The sequence below is a fragment of the Garra rufa genome, chromosome 19 (assembly GCF_049309525.1).
Source record: "Garra rufa chromosome 19, GarRuf1.0, whole genome shotgun sequence".
NCBI lineage: Eukaryota > Metazoa > Chordata > Actinopteri > Cypriniformes > Cyprinidae > Garra > Garra rufa.
In genome coordinates, this window is record NC_133379.1 from 42,780,127 (window position 1) to 42,805,063 (window position 24,937).

The following is a 24,937-nucleotide window of genomic DNA, read 5'->3' on the forward strand; positions in this document are numbered from 1 at the left end:
CAGAGTTAGTCAAAAGTTTCCCACCTTCTTCGCAAATCTTCCACCTTCTTTTTAGGGGGTGTGGCCATTACAGTTGGTGTTGTTGCCATGGTAAGAAGGTCACCGAATGGGTCACAGGATTCGTCTGTAGAGACTTGCGCAGGCTGGGCCAGAGTAGCCGGAGCAGGTGAGTCTAAGAGGGTTGAAAGAGAGCCGCTACTGCTGGATGATGGAGGAACGCGTCCAATTGGCCACGCACCTCCGGTTGGGGTCACACCCACAGCAGACGTCTGACCAAATACTGAGAACGGGTGGCCAGAGGTGGGGAAGTAGTTGGCACCAGGGGAAGGCATGTATCCTGGGGCGAAAGGGTTACCTGGGACAACAGGACTATAGTGCCTTTGTGGCTGGTACTGGGGTGGTTGGGTAAAGGGGTTCAGGGATACCGGAGAGGGGAAGGCGGGCAGGTTTGGAGGGTTGGGTCGAGGAGGTATAGGGGGTTTAGAGAGGGATGGGGTGGCCTCATTCTTTGTCGCTCCGCATAGAGGGTCCAACAAGCTGAGCAAGTCCTGTCCCTCGTTAGGCTCACTGGGTTTCAACAAGTCCCCCTGAGTTTGTGATTGGGAGTGAGGAGACATGTTCAGTGCTTGCCGAAACTCCTGCCCTCCAGCAGACACTCCTCCATCCTTTTCGCTGGGCTGCTTAACCCCGCGCAGCAGGGTCACAGCCGGTGCAAGAACTGCACCCGGTTCAGGTGTTTTTCGCCCCTGGGGACGAGGGATTGTGATACAAGCCCCTTCGGTCTTCTCTGCACTGGGATTTGTAGTCTCTCTGCTGGGTGGCCGTGCCTCGGGGGGTTCCAAGGGTGGCACTGAGAGAGGTCTCTCCCAGGAAGGTGACTCTTGGCCAAGCAAAGTGGATGGGTCCTCTCTTTGGGCCCAGAGCTTACTGTACGGATTGGTGGTTTTAAGTCCAGGGAGTGTGCGCGTGCGCTCACCAGAAGTAAGGTCCATCCGCTGGAGAACAAACAATTAAAACAAGATAAATAGAGGCAGGCCATAAATAACAATACATTTGGTTGCTTTAAAGTGCTTAATCCAGGGATGTCCAGACTTGGAGGGCCATTGTCCTGCAGAGTTTAGCTTCAACCTCAACCTCAATTGAACGCACCTGAAACAGGTAAGCAAGGGGGTAGGCAAGTTGGGTCCTGGAGGGCCACAGTCCTGAAGAGTTCAGCTCCAACCCTGAAAAAAAAACCTCACCTGCCTATAGCCTTAGTAATCCAGAAAACACTAATAAACTTGAGTTAGAGTTAACCTAACCCTAACCTGAAGTGTGTTTAATAAGGTTTGGAGCTGAACTCTGCAGGGCTGTGGCTCTCTAGGACCGAACTTGCCTACCCCTGTTCTAGGCATACTAGAAACTTCCAGGCAGGTGTGGTGAGGCAAGTTGGATTTGAACTCTGCAGGACAATGGCCCTCCAGGAAGATTGGACACCACTGGCTTAAGTTTTAGATAGATTGAGGTCTTTGCTTTGCAGTGCTTAATTCAGGGGTGTCCAAACTCGGTTCTGGAGGGCCACTGTCCAGCAGAGTTTAGCTGCAACCTCAGTTAGCACATCTCAACCAGCTAATCAAGGTCTTACTAGGCCAGGGGTAGGCAAGTTCAGAGAGACACTTAGGTTATCTTAGGTTAGGGTTAATTAAGTGTTTTTGATTAAGGTTGGAGCTGAACTCTGCAGGGCTGCGGCTCTCTAGGACCAAACTTGCCTACCCCTGTACAAGGCATATAATAGAAACCCCCAGGCAGGTGTGTTAAGATAAGTTGGACCTAAACTCTGCAAGAGAGTGGCCCCCCAAGACCAAGTTTGAACACCCCTGGCTTAATCCAATACTGTTCACCTACAGCAGGGGTGGCCAAACTTGGTATTGGAGGGCCGGTGTCCTGCAGAGTTTAGCTCCAACTTGCCTCAACACATCTACCTGGAAGTTCCTAGCATGCCTAGTAAGACCTTGATTAGCAGGTTCAGGTGTGTTTAATTAAGGTTGAAACTCCCTGGCACTCCAGAACCGAGTTTGGACACCCCTGACCTAGAGTTTGGATGATTAAAGGAGTGACAACTGCAATCAACTTCTAAAAGTGAGATAAGTTTGGCAGGGTCTCCTGTATTCCCTGCACATGCAACAATAATTCAGGCCAGTGTTTCTCAGACCTGATCTAGGAGACACACCAACAGTACACATTTTAGATGTCTCCCTTATCTGAACCATCCATTTCAGAGCTTGAAGTCTACTAATGAGCTAATTCAGGTGTGTTTGAATACAAATAGTTCAAAAATGTATACTTTTGTGTGCCTCTAGGAACAAAGTTGGCAAACACTGATTTACAGGAGTTTCTTGTGCATTAAAGGAACACTCCACTTTTTTTGGAAATAGGCTCATTCTCCAACTCCCCCCGAGTTAATAAGTTGAGTTTTACCATTTTGAAATCCATTCAGCCGTTCTCCTGTTCTGGCGATATCACTTTTAGCATAGCTTAGCATAGATCATTGAATCCTATTAGACCAATAGCATCGCGTTCAAAAATGACCAACGAGTTTCCATATTTGTTGTATTTAAAACTTGACTCTTCTGTAGTTATATCGTGTACTAAGACCGGTGGAAATGTAAAGCTGCGAGTTTCTAGGCTGATGAGATTAGGAACTACACTTCCATTCCGGCGTAATAGTCAAGGAAGTTTGCTGCCGTAATAAGGCTGAAGCAGGCGGAGTATTATCAGAAATTAGTTCCCAGCTAGTTTAGCATTTGCACATGTGCTGCGTGGTATTACTGCTCCTGCTTCGGCCATATTACGGCAGCAAACTTCCTTGACTATTAAGCCGGAATGGGAGTGTAGTTCCTAATCTTATCAGCCTAGAAAATTGAAGCTTTGCATTTCCGCCAGTCTAAGTACAAGATATAACTACAGAAGAGTCAAGTTTTAAATAGGACAAATATCGAAACTCATTGGTCATTTTTGAACGTGATGCTATTGGTCTAATAGGATTCAATGATCTATGCTAAGCTATGCTAAAAGTGATATCGCCAGAACAGGAGAACGGCTGAATTTTCAAAAAAATTTCAAAACTGTAAAACTCAACTTAATCACTCGGGGGGAGTTGGAGAATGAGCTTATTTCCAAAAAAAAGTGGAGTGTTCCTTTAAGTTTTGGCTGTCACTTAACTTTTCAGTATGATCTAACCTGGTAGTTGAAATTGGCATTTTGTGGGTCAGCTCGAAGCTCCTCCAAACTTCTTGCGGAACTGAGTGTAGGGTGCGTGCAGTGAGAGGATTTTGCGGTATTTGTGGTTTCTGTACATTCTGGCTCCCCCTGCTGACTACGGAAGGCATCCTGCAACAGGCTCAGGTCAGAGAACTTGTCTAGCACAGGGCTGGACGGAGCAGTGTTACCTTGGAAGCGCTCCCCAACCTCCTCACCTTCTTCCACAAGCTCCGCCTCTTTCAGAGACCTGTATGGTTGGGGCCTAAGTCACATACACAAACAAAAACACATTCACACAACATCCACCCCACAAAACACAAACAAGCACACGCACAACACATGCACAAACAAGTATAGACACACATTATAATTTTCATGTTAGATGAAGAGTTGTTGAAATGGGCAGATTTGATCAACAAAACAATCAAAATCACTTTACATAAAAAAGCTGCTGCATGCTTCGGGCTAAGACATCACATTTATTATATATAGCCATGCAATAAAACTGTTTTAAGCCAGAATTAAAGACAAATAACCAATTATTTAGCCATACAGCAGCCCCCAAAAGTATTTAGAAGCTTAAGACACTTGAAAGTGTAGTTGTCATTGCAATAGATAACAACATGATTTCTGGGCCTGATTCAGGACCAAATTTTTCTGCCATTTTCTAAATTATTTGCAAACCCTTAAAAGCGCATACATGAGACAACTCAAGATGAGATAGTTTGGACAAGGAGCTGACATGCTCAGATATGAAATGTTTGCTAGTTTCAAGTTCTCATTGGAGGGATACCCACTGGTTGATTCTAGATTAGATGCAGCTCTTTAACAGCCTATGCAGGAAGGCTGGCTAGAGGAACACTGGAAAAAGATTAGGGGGCCAAGCCACATACACAAACAAAAACACATTCACACAACATCCACCCCACAAAACACAAACAAGCACACGCACAACACATGCACAAACAAGTATAGACACACATTATAATTTTCATGTTAGATGAAGAGTTGTTGAAATGGGCAGATTTGATCAACAAAACAATCAAAATCACTTTACATAAAAAAGCTGCTGCATGCTTCGGGCTAAGACATCACATTTATTATATATAGCCATGCAATAAAACTGTTTTAAGCCAGAATTAAAGACAAATAACCAATTATTTAGCCATACAGCAGCCCCCAAAAGTATTTAGAAGCTTAAGACACTTGAAAGTGTAGTTGTCATTGCAATAGATAACAACATGATTTCTGGGCCTGATTCAGGACCAAATTTTTCTGCCATTTTCTAAATTATTTGCAAACCCTTAAAAGCGCATACATGAGACAACTCAAGATGAGATAGTTTGGACAAGGAGCTGACATGCTCAGATATGAAATGTTTGCTAGTTTCAAGTTCTCATTGGAGGGATACCCACTGGTTGATTCTAGATTAGATGCAGCTCTTTAACAGCCTATGCAGGAAGGCTGGCTAGAGGAACACTGGAAAAAGATTAGGGGGCCAAGCACCAAACCCTGAGGCATCTCTGTTAGTAGTTGATCAAATGTATACTGACAAATTGCTTCTATTGTACTACAGATAAGTTCCACTAAGTTTCACAACTACAATGTGTTCGAACAGTATCAGTATATATAATGCATCGACTTTGGTTTGATATTCTGTAATCTAATGCAAAGACATCTGTACATGTTTTAGTGTGTCCAAATACTTCTTGGGGGCATAGTATGTGAAAAAAGCCAGCAAATATTAATTTTAAGACATTGGAGAAATCAAGGACGAAAACCACTTGAACAGAGACCATTCAAAAGGAGCAGAAAGCAGGAAGTGTTCAGGGAAAGCAGCAATGGAGTCGTCATCCTGAGACAGCTCGTCACCCGAAGAGTCCTCGCACAGAAACACTGTATAGTGACGGGTTGGACGCACGTAGCTACAGCGTCAACATGTACGCATACAGAGATGCACAACAGCAACAAAAAAAGAAAGCATAAACACATTGGCAAAGACAGAAAGAGCCAAGTATCAGGTGTAACCACACACAAACACACAGATCACAAAAACGACCACCCCAGTGTGAAAGAGAAAACAAGAGTGAAGGAGAAAAAGAAATAGTGAGACATGCAATCACACAATCAAGACCACATTTTTACTGTGCCGATTTATGTTTGATAGATATTTGACGGATAATGTATAGCCTAAAACTATTAAAACTATAAAACATTGTTTTTAATTGAAATAAAATATAAATATTAGATGAAAAACTTTAAATGAAATTTTGAAATAAACAAAAAATGTATTAAAAAGCTAAAAGTACTTAAATTACTAACTGAAATATAACTAAAACAAAAAAAACATTAAAACATTTTTTGAAATATAAAAAAAAACAAAGACTTTGCCATAAAAATGGCAAAAGTACAAAAAGTCAGTAAAGTCATTAAACTAAAATTAACATTAAAACTGGAAAAATATTAATAGAAAAAAAACTAGAACAGTATATAAATAATACCCCAGCATCAACCATTATTGCAAAAATCAAAGAAGATCAGCACCCAGATGCAAATAAATGCAAAGTTTATTTTGCAATAATGATCTGCTGGCTGTATATTATCCCACTTATTACATTGATATTAATCAAATAAATAATGGAAATAAAATTGATTTGAGTTTGAAAATTTCCATTTTCTTTACTTAAGATTGGCTTACATTTTCTGTGAAACAGTTCATTACAAATGTAAATAAGCAATCAACCAAGAGAACCACTGATACAGTAATACAATATTAAATTGATATATTACCAATCTGCAAATCAAGTTACTTTTTCCTAAATAGTTTAACATGCCTTCTATTTTATGTTCTCTCATCCGGAACTTTGTGTTTCTACCAGTTCACTATTCTTCTGCTTTTAAATCTGACCAATGGCATGAATGCAAAGTAAAATACTCCCTAGATAGAAACACAAAGACTACTGTCTATTTGTTTGCGTCTTGCAATTGCATGTGAGAAAGGTTAAGTGTTTGAGTCTTACTGTTCAGGGCTTCCCTCTATGCCAATGTTACTGCGTGGTCTCTTTGCCACCAGAGGCCGAGGAGGTCGAGCCTGAAAACACACGCAAACACACATTTTATACTGTATACTAATGACTTAAAAAGGTCTGGATTTGTTAAATCCTTGTAGGATGTCACTGCAGTCACTGTTAGGTCAGAAGTCAATTGCTTCTTTTAGACAGCAAGGGTCAGAGGTCAAAATCCTGTCAAATGTAAACAGAATGACCAAGACCTGAAAAGTGGCAGACAGGATAAAGCACCCTTTAAAACCAAGAAAAAAAAGTTTTTTGGGTAGAAAAGTAAGTGCAAACACACATGACAAACTCATTCATGTGTGTGAGTGAGCATTACTCTGTATAAAAAGAATTGAAGTTAGATCATTGGATCACACAAGCATGTAAATACACACACACACACACACACACACACACACACACACACACACACACACACACACACAAGCACAAGTCAAACAAACAGTATCCTGTCAGAACACACAAATATAACACACTCCAGTGCAGCAGCCAGGGCAGAGGGGAATATTTGAGCTCAGGGTGATAGGTCAGAGGTCAGAGGTCAGGGATGAGAGTGCTGTACTCACTGGTCGTATGCTGCGCTGTAGTTTGGAGGGATGGGGGGGAGGGGGACGTTGTGGCCGAGGTGGCCGTGGGGAACGTGACTGCTCAGTCTGCTCCAAACATACATACACACACACTTTTATCTATGAAAATATGACTTCTCTTGCACACTTCCTAAAAATTAACAATTGAACACATGGCCTGAATTTTAATTGCTATGTACATGTCCACATACATCTGAAATAGCCTGTGGCAATATCAAAGCTTCATATCACCATAATTGCTGTAGCTTTTATCACATATTGATGTACATTAAAAGAGAAGTTTACTTCCAGAACAGAAATTTACAGATAATGTAGTCACCTCCTTGTCATCCAAGATGTTCATGTCTTTTTCGTCAGACGTACAGAAATTATGTTTTTTGAGGAAAATATTTCAGGATTTGTCTCCATATAGTGGACTTCAGTGGTGTCCCGAGTTTGAACTTCCAAAATGCATTTTAAATGCGGCTTCAAACGATCCTAGCCAAAGAAAGAAGGGTCTTATATAGCAAAACGATCGTTTTTTTAATTACAATTGATATGCTTTTAACCTCAAACGATCGTCATGTCTTGCTCTGCCTGAACTTGTTTTTTCCAGTTTAATACAGTTAGGGTATGTCGAAAAACTCCCATCTCATCTCCCTCAACTTCAAAACATCGCTGTTTCACCTTTTTTGTTAATGGTGTTTGATCTTCTTTGCATGTTCTCTCTGCAAACATTGGGTCGGTAATTCTGTAGCGATATAGGATAATTTTGAAATGATTTTTGAAGTTGAGGGAGAAAATAAGGAGTTTTTCTACGTACCCTAATTGTCTTGAACCGGAAAAAACAGAGTTCAGGCAGAGCAAGACAAGACAAGCGTTAAAAAAAATAAAAAAATAACCGATCATTTCGCTAGCTAAGATCCTTCTTCCTCCACATTTAAACTACATTTTGAAAGTTCAAACTCGGGGCACCATAGAAGTCCACTATATGGAGAAAATTCTTGAAATTTTTCTTTACGACTGAAAAAAGAAAGACATGAACATCTTGGATGACAATTGGGTGAGTACATTATCTGTATATTTTTGTTCCGGAAATGAACTTTTCCTTTAAAAATAAAAACAGATTGAAAAAATGAGCAAACTTTTCTGCTATCTTCTTAAAGGGATATGAATTCTGTCATTAATTACTCACCTTCATGTCGTTCCAAACCTGTAAGACCTTCTTTCATCTTTGGAGCACAAATTTTTGAAAGAGCTTCCAGACCCTGCATAGACAGCAACGCAACTACCATGTTTAAGGCCCAGAAAGGTATTAAGGACATTGTTAAAATATTCCATGTGACATTAGTGGTTTAACCGTAATGTTATGAAGTGACAAGAACACTTTTTGTATGCAAAGAAAACAAAAAACGTCAATCTTTGAGTACCATGATGTATGTGTAAAGCGTTCATCTCTCTTAGTTCATCGCCAGTATATTCTGGGTTCAAAGGCTAGGCTGGGTTCTGGGCAAAAACTTGCAAGTGATCCTCTGTCAAAACCTTCAGACTTGTTTACAAAGACTGTTTTATGTACAGTGTGCATCTTCCGCTGCTTGTAAACAAGACGCAGTGCATCCGGACACACATGCGTCGTGGTACTCTCATGAACACACAGCGAAGACTGACACGGAAAAGAAGAAATCATTAAAAAAAAATTTATTTGCGCACAAAAAGTATTCTCGTAGCTTCATAACATTAAGGTTGATCCACTAATGTCACATGGACTATTTTAACAATGTCCTTACTACCTTTCTGGGCCTTTAACGTGTCAGTTGCATTGTTGTCTATGCAGGGTCAGAAACCTCTCGGATTTCATCAAAAATATCTTAATTTGTGTTCTGAAGATGAACAAATGGGTTTGGAACGACATGAGGAGTAGTAATTAATGACAGCATTTTCATTTTTGAGTTAACTATCCCTTTAATGACAAATTTAACAGATTTTTTAATTAACAAATATAACTGTTAACATTAAATAAATACAGTAAACCAATACACAAAATGTGTATATAAAAAAAGTGAACAAATTTTAAAGTGCAAAATAGCACAACTATGAAAAATTTTAATAAAGAATCAATATCTTGATGTCTTTTCTAGGCTAGACAGCTTTAGCCCAGATTAAAGTGTGAAAATGTATGTGTGCAAACAAATAAATACATATTAATATAAATGAAAACACATAAATACAGTTTGACTTCCTTCTCGGCAACAAGCGGAAGTTAGAAACGTTGCATTATTTTAAAGTGGCCATGATAACAATACCATAAATGTCCATTACAGCAATATACTGTATCATTTGAAATCAACAATAATTTACATTATATTACTGCTTTTAGCAGAAACTGTCATTTCCAAAACAGTTAACAATAATTCCCCACACCCACCTGTCCAAAGTGAACTGTGATTGGCCGTCTCTGATCCCAGGTGAGGGAGTCTTTGCTTTGTGTGGAGGGTAAGTGAGTGGAGCCAGGCTCTTCTGAGTATCCATTCTCTGTAAGCTCCTACAAGTTAATACATGCCCATTATAAATAATGCATGTATACAGTGCATTTGTACGAAAATGATGAATAATTGTGATTTTGTGTGTGCAGGTTATTGGACAAGCACCTTTTGTTTGAGTCGACTTCTTACTTCTTTGATGCCCATCTTAGCATGGTCTTTGGCCTGTAGAGGAAACATGACGAGATTTCTTACACAGACAGTACAGAGAAATTGCATAGAAAAGAAAGAAATCGGACTGAGAAAAGAAAAGTACAAATTCTCATACAGAGAAATACCTTTCACACAATGAAAACAGAATTCAATAAGAGAATAAAAGTAAAATAAAATACTATACAGAAATCCCTTACAGAGAAAACATTCAAATAAAATAAAATAAATCTCATGGATAAATCTCAAGACAAAATAAGAATTCGTAAGAAATGTTTATGCATGGATACATACAAATTTGTAAACTGTCTTCATTGCAGGATTTGCCTTTGTCTTTACGGTGTTTAAGATGGCCCCACTGCCTTTCTGCAAGCAAAAAAAAATGAGTAAGACATCATCAGGCTGAGGAGAAAGAGCTTATATGCAAATAGACAGAATCAGTACAAATCAACCTCTCCAGCACATACAAAAAAATCAAGAAATTTCACCTTCACTGTGAAAAGCCACTGATATGTCTTATCACTGCCTGCAACACAAATATTAGACAATCACAGAGAAGAGTGAATGTAAAAACATTAATAACACAGCATAACTTGTATTTATTAGCATAACAGTAAATATACAGACAAATTCAAAGTCTCTTACCAGCATATTCTCCTATGTTGATTTCCTCCTCAAACTGATCGCTAAACCCTTCACCAGAGTTCAACAACTCCAGACGGCCATCTATAAACTGAAGCATGACAGTGTTATTTTAGCACTATTATTTATATACTATTTTAGCATTTGTTTCACTGTGTTTTTAGTTTTTAGTTTAATTTTAGTTTAACTCTTAGTAATCAGGTTATGTGCTTTTTCCATTTTTAATTACTTTTCAATAGTTAATAGCGCTGATTTTAGTTTCAGTCATTTAGTTTACAGTCAAACCAAAAATTATTTAGACACCAGATATAATTTTTGATTTTTTTTACTAGAGGTTTCAGGACACTTTAGTTAATTAATGTAAGTGAGTATAGCAAAATTAAGTAAACTGTGACATATTATATCCCAAAAATCATACAGTGGACTACCAGTAAAATCTATAAAAATTGGGACCAAAAATATGATTTGACACTTGTTGTTATAGATGAACAAAAATATGTTGCATAAAAATATAGATGCACAAAAATATATATGCTGCACAAAAACATGTTGCATAAAAATATAGATGCACAAAAATATAAGTTTTACAAAAAAATTAAATGCACAAAAATAAGTTGCACGAGAAGTATAGATGCACAAAAACGTAAGTTGCACAAAAAATACAGATGTACAAAAATATAAGTTGCACAAAAAATATAGAAGCATAAAAATATGTGTTTGTTACATACCAAAGTTATCTGACATTATTAAGATGAATTTCTTCTGACAGTTCAACTCTTGAGTCCTTGTCATATTTTTTTACCTATATATTTTCCTAACTATACAAAAAAAAAAAAAAAAAAACTGTGATAATGTGAGAATTTTTGAAGGTGCCTGAATACATTTTGGTTTGACTGTAATTCATTTGTGACTTATCAAGATGAATTTGTTCTGACAGTCTGAATAAATTTTAGTTTGACTGTACATCTAAATGTAATATTTATATTTTATTTTAGCTTCTTTTTAATTACCAAAAATTCTTCTTAATAGTTTTAGTTAACAATAACAACACTGAAGTCCGATGCTGTTAAAAAAATGCGCTGATATAACACTAAAAAAATAAATATGAACGAGCCTTAATGTGCATAAAAAGTACTTAGTTACTAGAAACACTAGTAAAAAAAAAATTTTTTTAATAAAACAATTTATACACTTATAGACTAAATGAATTAATATTTATTTGCAGCTATATTAATAATTAGCTTTATCCACCTTTTTCACCCCGTAAAAGTGGGTACAGCCATTTGTAAATTGTATGGGTCTGTTTTCTGGTCTCATCCGCATCCAATTAATTTTAGCTGTACAAAAAAGCTAGTTTTGCTGCTTGATATTGCAAATTGGTGTGTCTTACCATACTTTTTTACTTTTTCAATTAAACTGTTTTACCATTTACTGCACGTTGTTATTCTTCTTGTTATTTCCCTATAGCGGCTAATGAACTGGAAGTCTCACCCATAAGCTTACTTTGAAGAAAAAGGTGGATATAAAACAATAAGGATCTATTGCATGCTCTCATTTAGATAAATGTTTGTGTAATACCTGTTTAAAGAACTGTAGCTGTATAGCGTTCTGTAGAAATTGTCTCATCGTACTGGATCGGTGCGTGATGAACGTTTCCTCACTGAATGTGATTGGTTCCTCCTGAACATATGGACACATGGCAAGTCAAAAACAAGACTGTCCACTAGAGGACACTGTCTCACAGTTATCCTGCATATTCCTGCATTTTCAGCTCAACAAGTACCTCATCAAATACGAAGAGTCTAAACTTCATTCAGAAGCACAACCACATCATTACTTCAACCTCTCACCGGTTCAATGTGTAGCGCATTCCTGTAGCTGCCAAACAGAGCTGCCTGTGCTTTCAGAAACGCCCTGGCCACTCCGTCTCCTGTCGTCGAGGAAACTTTTCTTAGGCGGCTCTTTAAAGATGAAACCTACAACACACACACATGTATGCCATTATAAATATATTTCCATATCAGATCACAATTAACACCATGCCCAAAATAGATCGGACTTTTTGGAGATCAGAGGAGGTGGTGTTTATGCTTATTTACTCACCACGTCATTAGGAAGGCTTTGCAGGTCATCAAACGGTGTTTCAAGAGTGTTTGTGTCTACATTGAGAAGTACCACATCATCTAAAGCCATACCTCGCACCTTCTGTTACGACAACACACACAAACACAGATACAAGACACAAAGCATTCTAAATTTGCTACACTAAAACAACACTGTGATTCAAATATGAATCTGCAACACAGAAAAATATGAATATGCAGGAAATGTAAAATAAAAGAAAGTGATCAGTCACCTCCATAAGACTGGAATGCACTCCGATGAGGTATGGCATTGGAGCGCTAGCAAAAAATAAAAATAATTCAGTACAATTTATGCCTTTTCAAATGTATTAAATAAATGATTACACAGTGCTTGTAAAAAAAAGAAAGGTTTTTATGCTCAGTAAGGCTGCATTTTGTGGGTCAAAAATACAGTAAAAACAGTAATGTTGTGAGACATTAATAAGTTGGCTTGAGAAAACTTTTTTAAAACTTTCTGATCCAGTTTTCTCAAGCCAACTTCAAAGTTTGTCTTGACAAACTTTTTTTATCTAGTTACAATTAAAATAACTACTTTCTAATTGAAAATATTTTAAAATGCAATGTAAAAATTATACTTATGTAATTTATAAATGACTTATAATAAATATTAATGCATATAAACAGTATTTAAATTTTAAAGAGAATTATGATTACAATACCATTTCAATACATTGCTTACAATAATTTAGTCTTAAATGTACGTGCAAAAATATACATACAAGCTTAAAATAAAAATAACAACAATAGTATTAATAACAACAATTACATAGAATCTTTCAATTTCACGTATGATTAAAATTCTAAGATTATTATTACTATTATTCTAGGAGAAACTCTTTTAAAACATCCATTATTATATTTTCTGGATAAAAAAAAAAATTAAATGTGCATTTTTTACAACTTTTTTAGGTAACGTTTTAGACTTTTTCTTAAATAAAGACAAAATCTTAATGATTTATTCTTCATAAATCACAAACTAGTTTCTTTTTCCTTTTTTAATAAATAAATATGAATGAGTGAGTGAGTCTTGAGTGACCAATTCTTAAAATTAGTCATCTTAAAAATTCATAAAATGGATTTATTTTTTTTAAAAATACATTTAATAAAACCTTTTTTAAATATATTAAAACATCACACAGCTTTATTACAATACAAGCAAAAACATTTTTTTGAATATACAAATTGGGGTCAAGCAATTAGCAACTTAATTTTTTTAATTATAGAAATATGCAGTAATTCACAAATATATATGTATAAATGCATGTCTACTTACCAGCAGTAGTCTATTAAGTGCTGTGGCAGAACTGGAATGTAAACATGCTGCCAGTACATGGGATACAGCATGGCTGCTGCGCCATGAACACATGCGGTTAACTGGGAGAAAGAAAAGGGTTTATTAATACCTATACAACGATAAGAAACAACCAACAATAAAACATTCTGATAATGGCAGAAATGTTGCTCACAGTGCTCAGCTTGCTGCAGCTAATGAGCATTCGTCTTTCGTACAGCATGCTAGCGTACAAATGCAGCATGTTATTCACGTCCACTGCTACGAAATACTCGGTCAGATTTCTCTGCAAACATATAAAAAGAATCAAAAAGCAGTTAAAACATTTTGCATAAGTGTCAACATATGGCTTGATGACAACTAGTTGAACTACCCTCTGGGTTTTACAGTTTTTAGTAATTTGATTTCACAGACAATTTTCAGTTGTTTTTATTAACTGTCCTTAAATATATATATATCTGTAATGTCTACATTGTGACTAACAGGGTCAAAGTAGTACGTCAGACTTACATTTTCAGGTATACTGGGTAATTCCCTAGGATCAGGCACTGTGAAAAACAAATGCTAGAGAGAGAGAAATGTAATTAGCTTTATACAATAAATTGATTGTAATACGAAAATCTTGTCTTGTGTGTTACTGTATATTACCACACTCAAATGCACAGGCACTCCAGGATCAGGGATGTTTAACGCATGTAGAGACTCTAACAACTCTCTCCATTGACTGTCCTGTAACACAAATACACACAATTTAATTCAGCAAGTCTCACATGATTTTTTTTTACTATATAAAATATAAGATGTTAAATCACTACAAATAATCAATGCCACACCACTTTTGTCTATATGCATGACCTTGCTACACTTCTTTGGTCAAAATTTTGAGTTACAGTATTGTTAAAAGATTGGGGTTGGTTAGATTGTGTAATGTTTTAAAAAGTTACTTCTGCTCATCAAGGCTGCTTTTATTTGATCAAAAATACAGCAAAATAGTAATATTGTAAAAGATTATAACAATTTAAAATAAAAATTTCTATTTTAATACATTTTAAAATTTTACTTAATCCATTTTTTATATTTTCAATATTAAAAACTGTTTTTGCAGCTTAGTATTTTTGTTGTAGGTAACTTTGATACATTAAGAATCTCTGATTAATAGAAACTTAAATAGAAGAACAATTAAAATACAAATCTTTTGTAACATTATAAATGTCACTTTATAAACTTTTGATCACCTGAATGTGTCCTTGCTGAATAAAAGCATTTATGTCTGACAGAAAAATCATATTGACCCCAAAACCTTCAAACAATACTGTAAATCTGGAGAGAAAAAGGAACTCCTTTGTCCAAGGGAAAATGGTAGATATTTTATTAAAAATCAGTTTTTCAAGGTAAGGGTCATTTATTTTCAGTTGAGATTTATATATCATCTGTAAGCTGATCTGTGTGATGTATGGTTTGTTAGGATAGGATGATATTTGGCTGAGATACAACTATTTCAAAATCTGGACTCTGAGGGTGCAAAAAATTGAAATATTGGGTAAATTGCCTTTAAAGTTGTCCAAATCAAGTTCTTAACAATATATTTGATATATGGTAGGAAATATAAAAATATCTTAATAGAACATGATCTTTACTTAATAAAAAATTGACAATTTTGACCCATACAATGTATTTTTGGCTACTGCTACAAATATACCTGTGCTACTTAAAACTGGTTTTATGGTCCAGGGTTACATGAGTGTTGTTGTCATACATGCATCACTGACCTGTCCTTTGGTTGTATAGTCTGCCAGGATATTCAGCAGCTTGTAAAACACCTCAAACCAGGGCAGGTAGCTGAGCAGAGGCAGTTAGACTACAATTAGATTAAGTGGATCTCCACTAGGTGGATGATGAAAACAGGCCCATTTAAATTAAAATGTAAACTTGCATTTTTAAAACCAACAATTTGTACCTGAGGATGCAGTGGCAGCTGTGAGCTCCCGATGAGAGCCGACAGAAACCAAAGCGCTGTTTACTCTCAATATCTGTCAAAACAAATGTGAAGTTCTGCCCCACTTGGCCCACTGCCATACTGAAAGACAAGACAGGGACAAAGATTTTGGTCAGAATATACTTAGTGTTCAAGAGGTGCTGAAATCAAACGAAAGCAATTTGAAGACACTGACATAATCGGATGAGAACAAAACTGAGAAATGAATTGAGCTGGATGGTGACTTTTTTTTGTAGAGCTGCTTTATAGCTGAATTAAAGGGATAGTTCACTCAATAATGAAAATTCTGTCATTACACCTTTGTTCATCTTCGGAACACAAATTAAGATATTTTTGATGAAATCCGAGAGCTTTCTGACCCTGCATAGTCTGCAATGCAACTGACACGTTAAAGGAGGTTAGGTTATGTGAAATCAGAGGTTATTGGTGATTAGGTCATAGAATTTTTTTTTTTATATAAAGTATTCTCATAGCTTCATAACATTACTGTTGAACCACTGATTTCACATGGACCATTTTAATGAAATCCTTACTACCTTTCTGGGCCCTGAACATAGTTGTTGCATTGTTGTCTAATCAGGGTCAGAAAGCTTCTGGATTTCGTCAAAAACATCTTTATTTATGTTCTGAAGATAAACAAAGGTCTTACAGGTTGAGTAATTAATGACAGAATTTTCCTTTTTGGGTGAACCCTTTTAATTAATTCTAATTATTATAGCTATAATTGACCAATTTCGCAACATCAACAGTCACTAAACTGAAATCAATCAACACTGAACTGACTCAAGCTGAATAATGACACTAGACAGTAACTAGACATTAAACTTGCTGATAGCTGATAAAAACATCACAATAATCCACAAGTAATTTACATGACTCCAGTCCATCAAATATCATCTTTTGAAGCAAAAAGCTGCGTGCTTGTGATAAATCTATGTTCAAGACATTTTTAACTTCAAACCATTGCTCCCAGCTAAAATACTAAAGGCCCTTTCACACGGGACGCGGCAAGCGGTGAAATCGCCGCGCGGCTGCCGCCTTCTCTTCTAGTGGAAGCGTTTTGTGCAGTTGAGGCGGTGTTCGCGACGCGGTCTGGGGGCGGACGTTGCCATAGTTACAGTTGCTTAAAAGTCTAAATAAAACGGAAAGTTGTGTTTGTGTCATCCTGTCATTAATTATTGTCATTATTATTATTCAAACTTTTGAAAGACATAGTTTATTATAACACCACGCATAATAATGTATTGTTTGGACACTTTGTATTTTTACCTGGCAAACTAACTCGTGTGCTCACCCCAACCAAGAATGAGATTTTAGATGATTCATACAGTTCTGGGAAATCCAGCACACTTAAAACAATCTTCTCCTCTATTTCAACTATCCGTTATAAGTTCAGTTAAATATTCTATGATTGGTTTTTAATAATCCGTTCACTGATTGGTTAAAGCCGACGCGGCTGCCGCTGCCGCTCACAAAAAGATAAAATATTTTTATCTTTGGCGGCGCCTGCCGCGAAGCGCCGTGCCCGTGGAAGCGGCAGGATTTTGGGTGCACGAGCACCGCTTGCGCTCCGCCTCCGCGCCGCCAGCGCAACCGCCCGCGGTTTGCCGCTTGCCGCATGTCTCCCATTGAAAATGAACTAGACACTCGCGACTGCCGCGTCCCGTGTGAAAGGGCCTTAAGGCTGCATCTGAAAGCTCTAAAATGCTGGCAATGCAGGAAGGCATCAAGGCTGCTTCACTTCCTGTCTCCGGAGGTACCTTCTACTGATCAAATTTTGAAGGCAGCATAGATGTATCTGTTACATCTGAACAAACAAACTCTACATCTTGAATGGGCAAATTTTTGGATTTGCTAAACTATTCGCAATATAATTAAAGATGACTGGAGTTGATCAAAGATTGTAACATTACCTGTCCATATTGAAGGGGAAACAAAACTTTGGGATAGTCTGTAGCGTTTCCTGAAAACAGATTGTGAGAAAGAAAGAATTAATACACTAAAACATAATCATTAGCTTCATTCACACAAAAGACCACCATATACAGATGAAACTGTGTGCGCATGACAGACTATGCTGTTCCTATGGTACCCCTTCATATGGATTTGAGCTCCCAGGGGTGTGTGAACACGAGTGTGTTTTCCAGCCCTCATCTGTGTCAGGAGTTAGGGATTATCCCTAACAATAGCATGACAGAGGAGAGGGAGGGGACACTGCCCAGATTACAGAGCTTCACCGCTGGGTATGACACCCAGAACGCCTTCGGGGACCACTGGACCCAACAATCAGGCTGAGTAAAGCTGTGTCTGTGTGTGTGGTGAGAAAGCAATCAACAGGTAAAACGGACAGGTACACACATCTGTTCCAGTTATACGCACACACACAGAATTACACCTGCTTTAGTAGGTCATATTGTCATGACAACGTGACATCAGTGTATAAAAACAACCGCTGTGTTTGCTCCCCACTTCCTATATAATGCATTATGGCTTCCTGACATTTTTTGTCATTAATTAAAAAAAATGAGTATTTTTTTTTTTTTTTTTTTAGATTTATACATCATCTGAAAGCTGAATAAATAAGATTATATTGATGTATGGTTTGTTAGGATAGGACAACATTTAGCAACATTTAACTATTTGAAATTCTGTAATCTGAAGATGCAAAAAAATAAAAATATTGAGAAAATCGCCTTTAAAGTTGTGCAAAGGAAGTTCTACGCAATGCATATTATACTATTCAAAAATTAGGTTTTGACATATTTATGGTAGGAAATTTACAAAATATTTTCATGCAATATGACCTTTACTTAATATCCTAATGATTTTTAGCATAAGACAAAAAAATTTATCATTTTGACTCATACAAAGTATTTTTGGCTATTGCTACAAATATACCCGTGCTACTTAAGACTGGTTTTGTAGTCCAGGGTCACATATATGCAAAGAACAGCATATATTTGAATGCATTTATTTTTAATTTGTCCTTGTTTCCTTTTCACAAAGAATAGCTGTATCCACAAAAATACTAAGCTGAATTAAACTAAACTGTTCAACATTGATAATAATTATAAGACAACTTTCTTAAGGATCAAATCACCATATAAGAATGATTTCTGAAGGATCGTGTGACAATGAAGACTGTAGTAATGGTGCTGAAAATTCAGCTTTGCATCTTAGGGATAAATTTAACTTTAAAAGATATTCAAATAGAAAACAGTTCTTTTAAATTATAATAATAATTTTTCAGTTTTTACTGTATTTTAATGCAGCCTTGGTGAGAATAAGAAAAAAATGCAGACCCAAAACGTATGATTTGGCAGTGTATACAGTACAGACCAAAAGTTTGGACACACCTTCTCATTCAAATGAATGAGAAGGTGTGTCCAAACTTTTGGTCTGTACTGTATATTTTTCTGTTTATTTAAGTTTTTACTCTACATTTGTGCAGTTTTCAGTGGGTTAGTTATATTTTTTAAATATATATAAATTAATAAATTAATATTTTTAAATGGGTTTTTATACAAAAACTTATGTAAAATTCACTTTATAAAAGACCCACATTTCTAACTTTAATTCATGGGGATAACATGGATAATTTCACATGGTTTAGTGTAAGATTTTTGCCTCATTCATTTGAATGAGAAGGTGTGTCCAAACTTTTGGTCTGTACTGCATGTATTAATAAAATTATAAATATTTATATTTACTCAAAAGTTTATGGTCAGTAAGATTTCGTTTTAGTAAATACTTATTTAGCAAGAAAACAATACAAAGAAATGCATTAAAACATAGAACAGCATATATTTTAATGCATTTATTTTTAATGTTATCTAAGAATGGCTGTATCCAGAAAAATATTAAGCTGTATTAAACTGACCTGTTCAACATTAATAATAATCACAAGAAATGTTTCAAGCATCAAATCAACATATTGGAATGATTTCTGAAGGATTGTGTGGCAAAGAAGACTGGAGTAATGATGCTGAAAATGTAGTCTTGCATCCCAAAAGTAAATTAAAACTTTAAAATATATACAAATAGAAAACATTATTTTAAATTGTAACAATATCTCACAAAATTACTGTGTTTTATTGTATTTTAATGCAGCCTTGATGAGAAGAAAAAAATCAGCAGTCCCTAAACTTATGATTTGGTAGTGTATATGTATTATTTTTTTCATGAATAATAATAATTATAATAATAAAGTAACAAAATATAGTATGAACAATTATTATAAATTATTTATAAGTATTTATATTCCACCACTCAAAAGGTCAGGGTCAGTAAGATTTTTAGAAATAATAAATTAAAGAATAAATTAAACTTTAAAATATATTAAAATAGAAAAAAAAAAGTTGTTAATTTGTAATAATATTTCATTAAATGGTGCAGTTTTGATGAAAATTAGAGAAATCTGCAGACCCAAAACTTTTACTTTTTTGGTAGTGCATATTAATATATTAATGCAATTATTTACAATTATACACTTCAAATGACAATGATAAATCTTTAATTAGTTTATTTATTTATTTACTTGTAACACTATTGTTAAGATTTAATTCAAATGACCAAATACAAGTTATAACCAGATTTTTCTACTGTTATTAATGTCTTTATTACTGATTTATGGACTAAAAGAATTATCAAACATAAAGTGGTTGTTGGTCATCATTTTCAGAGGCCTCTCTGGCACACAGTTTTTGCATTAGCATACATATTTGTTTGCTACTTCCTCATATGTCATTCACTTTTTAAAGAGTAACATCTTTTTTTGGTTTCCTCTTTCTAAGCCAGAGTCAAACGAGTTTGGTTAAAACTCTAAAAAGAGGGTGTTGGTACCACAAACCCCTCCAAAAATGACACATACTCTCTAGTGGTTAAACTCCATCTGTCAGAACAGGTGCTCATTGCATTATCACTGAGGTGAACAGCAATTATGAGATCCCCACCCCAACATCCCTAGAGAGAGATACAGAGCAATAATGAAGTGCAAACCTGGTCAGCGTATGTGTCGGGGAAACTCCTTCGTACCTCTGGTCCTGAAAATAACCCAGAAATCATGTTATAGTCAAACATTATATAGTCAAACACACAGATAGAAAAAGCTTTTATATATATAAGTTTGGTCTCCCCACATGTTGCCAGCCCATTATTATTGCCATTATCAGACAGTTTTAGATGCAGAACACAAAACACAAAGACTTTTTTTTTTATTTGGTTTAACATGCAACAGGGTTATTTTGTGTCAACTCAACCAGAAGTCCCCGGGTCAGACAGCTAACAGGGAAACAATATACAATTCTAATTTCAACATTATTTCTTCTTCAGACATTCTTCTTTAAATAAAATAAGCATCAGCTGGGCACAAAGCGACCAACCACTGAAAATAGGTAACATTCAACAATCTAGACATGGAGCCTCATTGAGATCCTCATATCTCTGGGATTGAATTATAGGGTAGGTTCTTGAAAATTAAGATTCTAAAAGAAAAGTTTATGAAGAACTAGAATCTAAAATCATATTGTGATATCTTTAATACTTCTTGAGTTATAGGCACTCAAACTTTGGAAAAAGAATATTTATGGCATTTAGACTGGTATGTTCAATCATTGCAGTTGTCTTGACAGAAAAAAAAAACGAGATACATCTCTAGCTTTAACATTATTTGTTTTTCAGACATTCCTTTTTAAAATAAAATAAGTATCGCATTTTTTCAAACTGACCCACATTTGGTTTTTGACCACTGAAAATGTGTACATTTTAATGATTTACTCCTGGAGCCATATTGAAATTCCAATATCTCTGGAACCAAATCTCATTAGTCATTAAAAATAAAGATGCCAAAAGGAAAGTTTATTAAGACGCAATATCTAAAAGGGCATTAAAATATATTTAATACTTCTTAAGGTTACAGGCATGCAAACTTTGGAGAAAAACTGGAAAATGCTGTTTCCCCATTTTGAATGGTCACCATTGGCACATGATGCAACAAAGACTGCTAAAGTCAACATATTTTACTAATATAACTACCAATCTCTGTTCAAAAGTAAGATAAAGATGCTACCTTCTTTCTGAAGTCATTTTTACCCCTCTGTAACTTGACTCTGAATCTAAAGTGAAAATTGGCATTTTGACCTCCCTCTACAAAATAGTGGATTACTCAGTAAATATTCATCCATGACATTTAATATTTTGGCTTTTATCACTATACATGTCTATCTTTCCTGAGAATGAATATTAGCAAAATCAAAAATTTGAGCTGGGGACGTTTTTGAAATTTGGTTGATTTGACGCGGAATGACCGAACAATGAACCATACATAATAAAACCAGGAACACGTACAGTATATAACATGAAAAAAGCCACTTTTTTAGTTTTTATTTAATCTAGATTTGATAATACTTTTGGCCATATGGCCAGTACAAACTACATGATGGCAGAAAAAATAAATGGTTTTATATTTTCTCAAAGCTTCACTGTCAAAAACGTTCAATGGGGGTTTGGATATCGCCGCAACAGTCCCTCTGAAAAGGGTTTCCTCTTTCTTTCAGAGGGATATGAGACTCTGTGGATGTGTGAACACTGTGGGAGGGTTTGTCTCAGGAGATGCTTTGCTCCTGCTGCCATCATCAAACCATACGGTCACTAAGCAACATTCGCCCAAGGGGTCTGCATAGGGGGAATTCACACAGCTCATGTACATACTACATATGCTAACATTAAAAAGTGGGGTCAGTAAGACTGTTTTTTAATAGAAAATAATACTTTTATTCAGCAAAAATGCATTACACAGATCAAAGGTGAGAGTAAAGACATTTATAATGTTACAAACAATTACTATTTTAAATATAAGTGGTTCTTTTGCACTTTTGTAATAATAATTGAAAACTGAAACATGTTCAGTATCCACAAAATTATTAAGTGGGAAAACATTAGTAATAAGAAGAAATGTTTCTTGAGAAGCAAATCAGCATATTTGAATGATTTCTGAAGGATCATGTGGCACTGAAGACTGGAGTAATGATAAAAATTCAGTTTTGCATGACAGAAATAAATTTGATTTTGAAATATATTCAAATAGAAAGCAGTTATTTTACATAATATTTAAACAATATTACTGTCTTACTGTATTTTTGATCCAATAAATTTTTGCACATAGTGTATTTTGTTTGCTTGCACATAAATGTTTTAAACAAACCTCTTGAACCTCTTGGAAAGATTTTAATGACATAAAACTCTTATAACTTTAACTTTGATGACCAGTTGTCCATCAAAAGTGTTCACAATGGCATTTAAGTGCTTTTTACCCCCCAATGAATGAACTGAATCACCCAACAGGCCTTTGACCGCATTGATAACAAACCAGGAAATGACAAACTTAGTTCACTTAAATATTTACTTGTAGGATTCGCTCACTGAACCATTACAAACTTAAATCTCTCCAGGGTAATAGTCCCTTATAGATTTATCATATACAACTAAAAATTCTAATCTATTTCTCCTCCCTACTAAAAAAGTCTGACAAAAGGAAACTGAGTTCTAACTAAAAAAAGGACTACAGTGAATTCTGAGGAAGTACGTGTGGGCGACAAGCATATTTTTAGAAGTATACTGCATTTTTGAAACATTAACCTATTGTTAGTGTGAGAGGACTCACCAGAGCCAGCCGTCCCAGAATGCACCACCTCCATGTACACCTCAAAGGGTGACCCAGGGCTCTCCCTAAAACAGAAATAACACAGGGTCAGAGATCAAATATGAGTACACTCTAAGGAATGTGAAGACTAAGTAAGACTTCTACAAGAAAATCAACAGCAAATTTTAGTCTTTTTAATTTTAATGTTTATTAAAATCAAAAGTGGTAAATGTGAGCATGCAAAACATATGCCTTCTGCAAAAATAACATCTAGTCATGCTATCAAATTAAAAGTGCTCATACTACATTGCTCATTATATAACTAAGAGACCATGATCTGACAGAAAGTAGGCTTGCCTAAACCAGAAACCACAAGGTAACCTTTTAAGTTTTTTGGAAATGAAATTACAAGTTGCTAAATGTAATTAAAAACTAAAACATTGACTAACAAGCCTTCATATTAAAAACTGGTCAGTGTGGAGCAAATACAACAGACATAAAGTCATAAAAATACTATTAAAATAAAGTAAACACACTATACAGATAACATTTCAACAACTTCAACACATGACCTAAACCTGTTCTAGAAGTGATTGTTTAAAGTTCATGATATCTAATACCTTTACTATCAACTATAAACAGAAAGATCAACAAACTTCACACACACTAAATGAATGTGATTTCCACATGTACTTAGATTTTTAGCGAGGAAATTGTGTTTACAACTAACTTTGTTCTTTCCTTAAGGCTGTTTCCAAAACAGTCTTATCTGGGCTGCTTTCAAACCCTGAAAAGCACTGTGACCACAGCAAGACACTGACTGGCCTCTATCATGTCTTATTCATAAAGTGCATTGAATTACCAAAGCAAGTAAGTGTCACTGATCTGGAAACACTGTAAATATACTCCAAAACCTTTATATAAATATGTGTTTCTTCTTTCATTCACATAGATATGCATTAGTTTGATCATGTTGTGAAGATTGTTTCTTACTGACATAACAAAGTAACATAATTTCATTTCTGTAGGATGTAAACAATGACCAGTGACATGGACTTCGTGTGTCTCCGCCTAAGACAGTACTGTACAAATACATAAGACTCCAGATCATATAATACATTAAAACAAAAGTACTGCGGTTTATACTCAGATAACACAATAAACACCCAAATCCCCAAAGCACAGTCTCTGTCTGTCGCAACAAGTCTAAACAGGCCTTTAGGGAGGTCAAAACTCGCATTTATAACACCACTGTATGTAAAACAGGAGGCAAGAGAGACATTGACGCTTACTTGATACGAGAGCCCATTTTATCCTTTATTTAAATCCAATCCTTTCCTCAGAATACTGTGACAATAACCCGCTGTCGGAGTTATATTTCCCGTTATCCCCGTCACATACTGCACAGGAACGCCATGGTCTCCACGCGCGGATCACGGTACTACGGCCTTGGGGAATTATGGGAGTTGTAGTTTTCTGGACGTGTTTCCGGCTGTCACTCGATGCAACGTCGAACTACATTTCCCACATTGCGAAACAGCTGTGGCGTACGAGTCGCCTGACACAGAAGGGAGTGTAGTATGAAGCCTGGGCATTGCAACAATGAATTGCAATAACAACTGTCACAGCTGTATGGCAGATGGACAGTGTGGATG

The 24,937-nt window shown here is 35.9% G+C and overlaps 1 protein-coding gene across 4 annotated transcripts; it reads right to left on the reverse strand.

Annotated features, from left to right (window-relative positions):
* On the reverse strand, nucleotides 1–24,713 carry dennd1a (DENN/MADD domain containing 1A). Of its 4 annotated transcripts, XM_073825107.1 has the most exons (24): nucleotides 24,575–24,713; nucleotides 23,304–23,368; nucleotides 20,642–20,685; nucleotides 17,557–17,606; nucleotides 15,605–15,724; nucleotides 15,417–15,486; nucleotides 14,296–14,376; nucleotides 14,158–14,211; nucleotides 13,823–13,933; nucleotides 13,630–13,730; nucleotides 12,569–12,614; nucleotides 12,316–12,417; nucleotides 12,063–12,188; nucleotides 11,791–11,892; nucleotides 10,216–10,303; nucleotides 10,059–10,096; nucleotides 9,865–9,936; nucleotides 9,529–9,585; nucleotides 9,306–9,422; nucleotides 6,881–6,967; nucleotides 6,261–6,331; nucleotides 5,037–5,165; nucleotides 3,220–3,502; nucleotides 1–995 (listed from the first exon to the last, which is right to left on the reverse strand). In XM_073825107.1, the coding sequence occupies exons 1-24, from the start codon at nucleotides 24,589–24,591 to the stop codon at nucleotides 6–8; spliced, it is 3,021 nt and encodes a 1,006-aa protein (XP_073681208.1). In that variant the 5' UTR covers nucleotides 24,592–24,713; the 3' UTR covers nucleotides 1–5. The 4 variants fall into 4 exon arrangements, with proteins under 4 accessions (XP_073681208.1, XP_073681209.1, XP_073681210.1 ...); XM_073825108.1 differs by lacking the exon at nucleotides 6,881–6,967; XM_073825109.1 differs by lacking the exon at nucleotides 5,037–5,165.
* Between the last annotated feature and the right edge of the window lie 224 nt (nucleotides 24,714–24,937).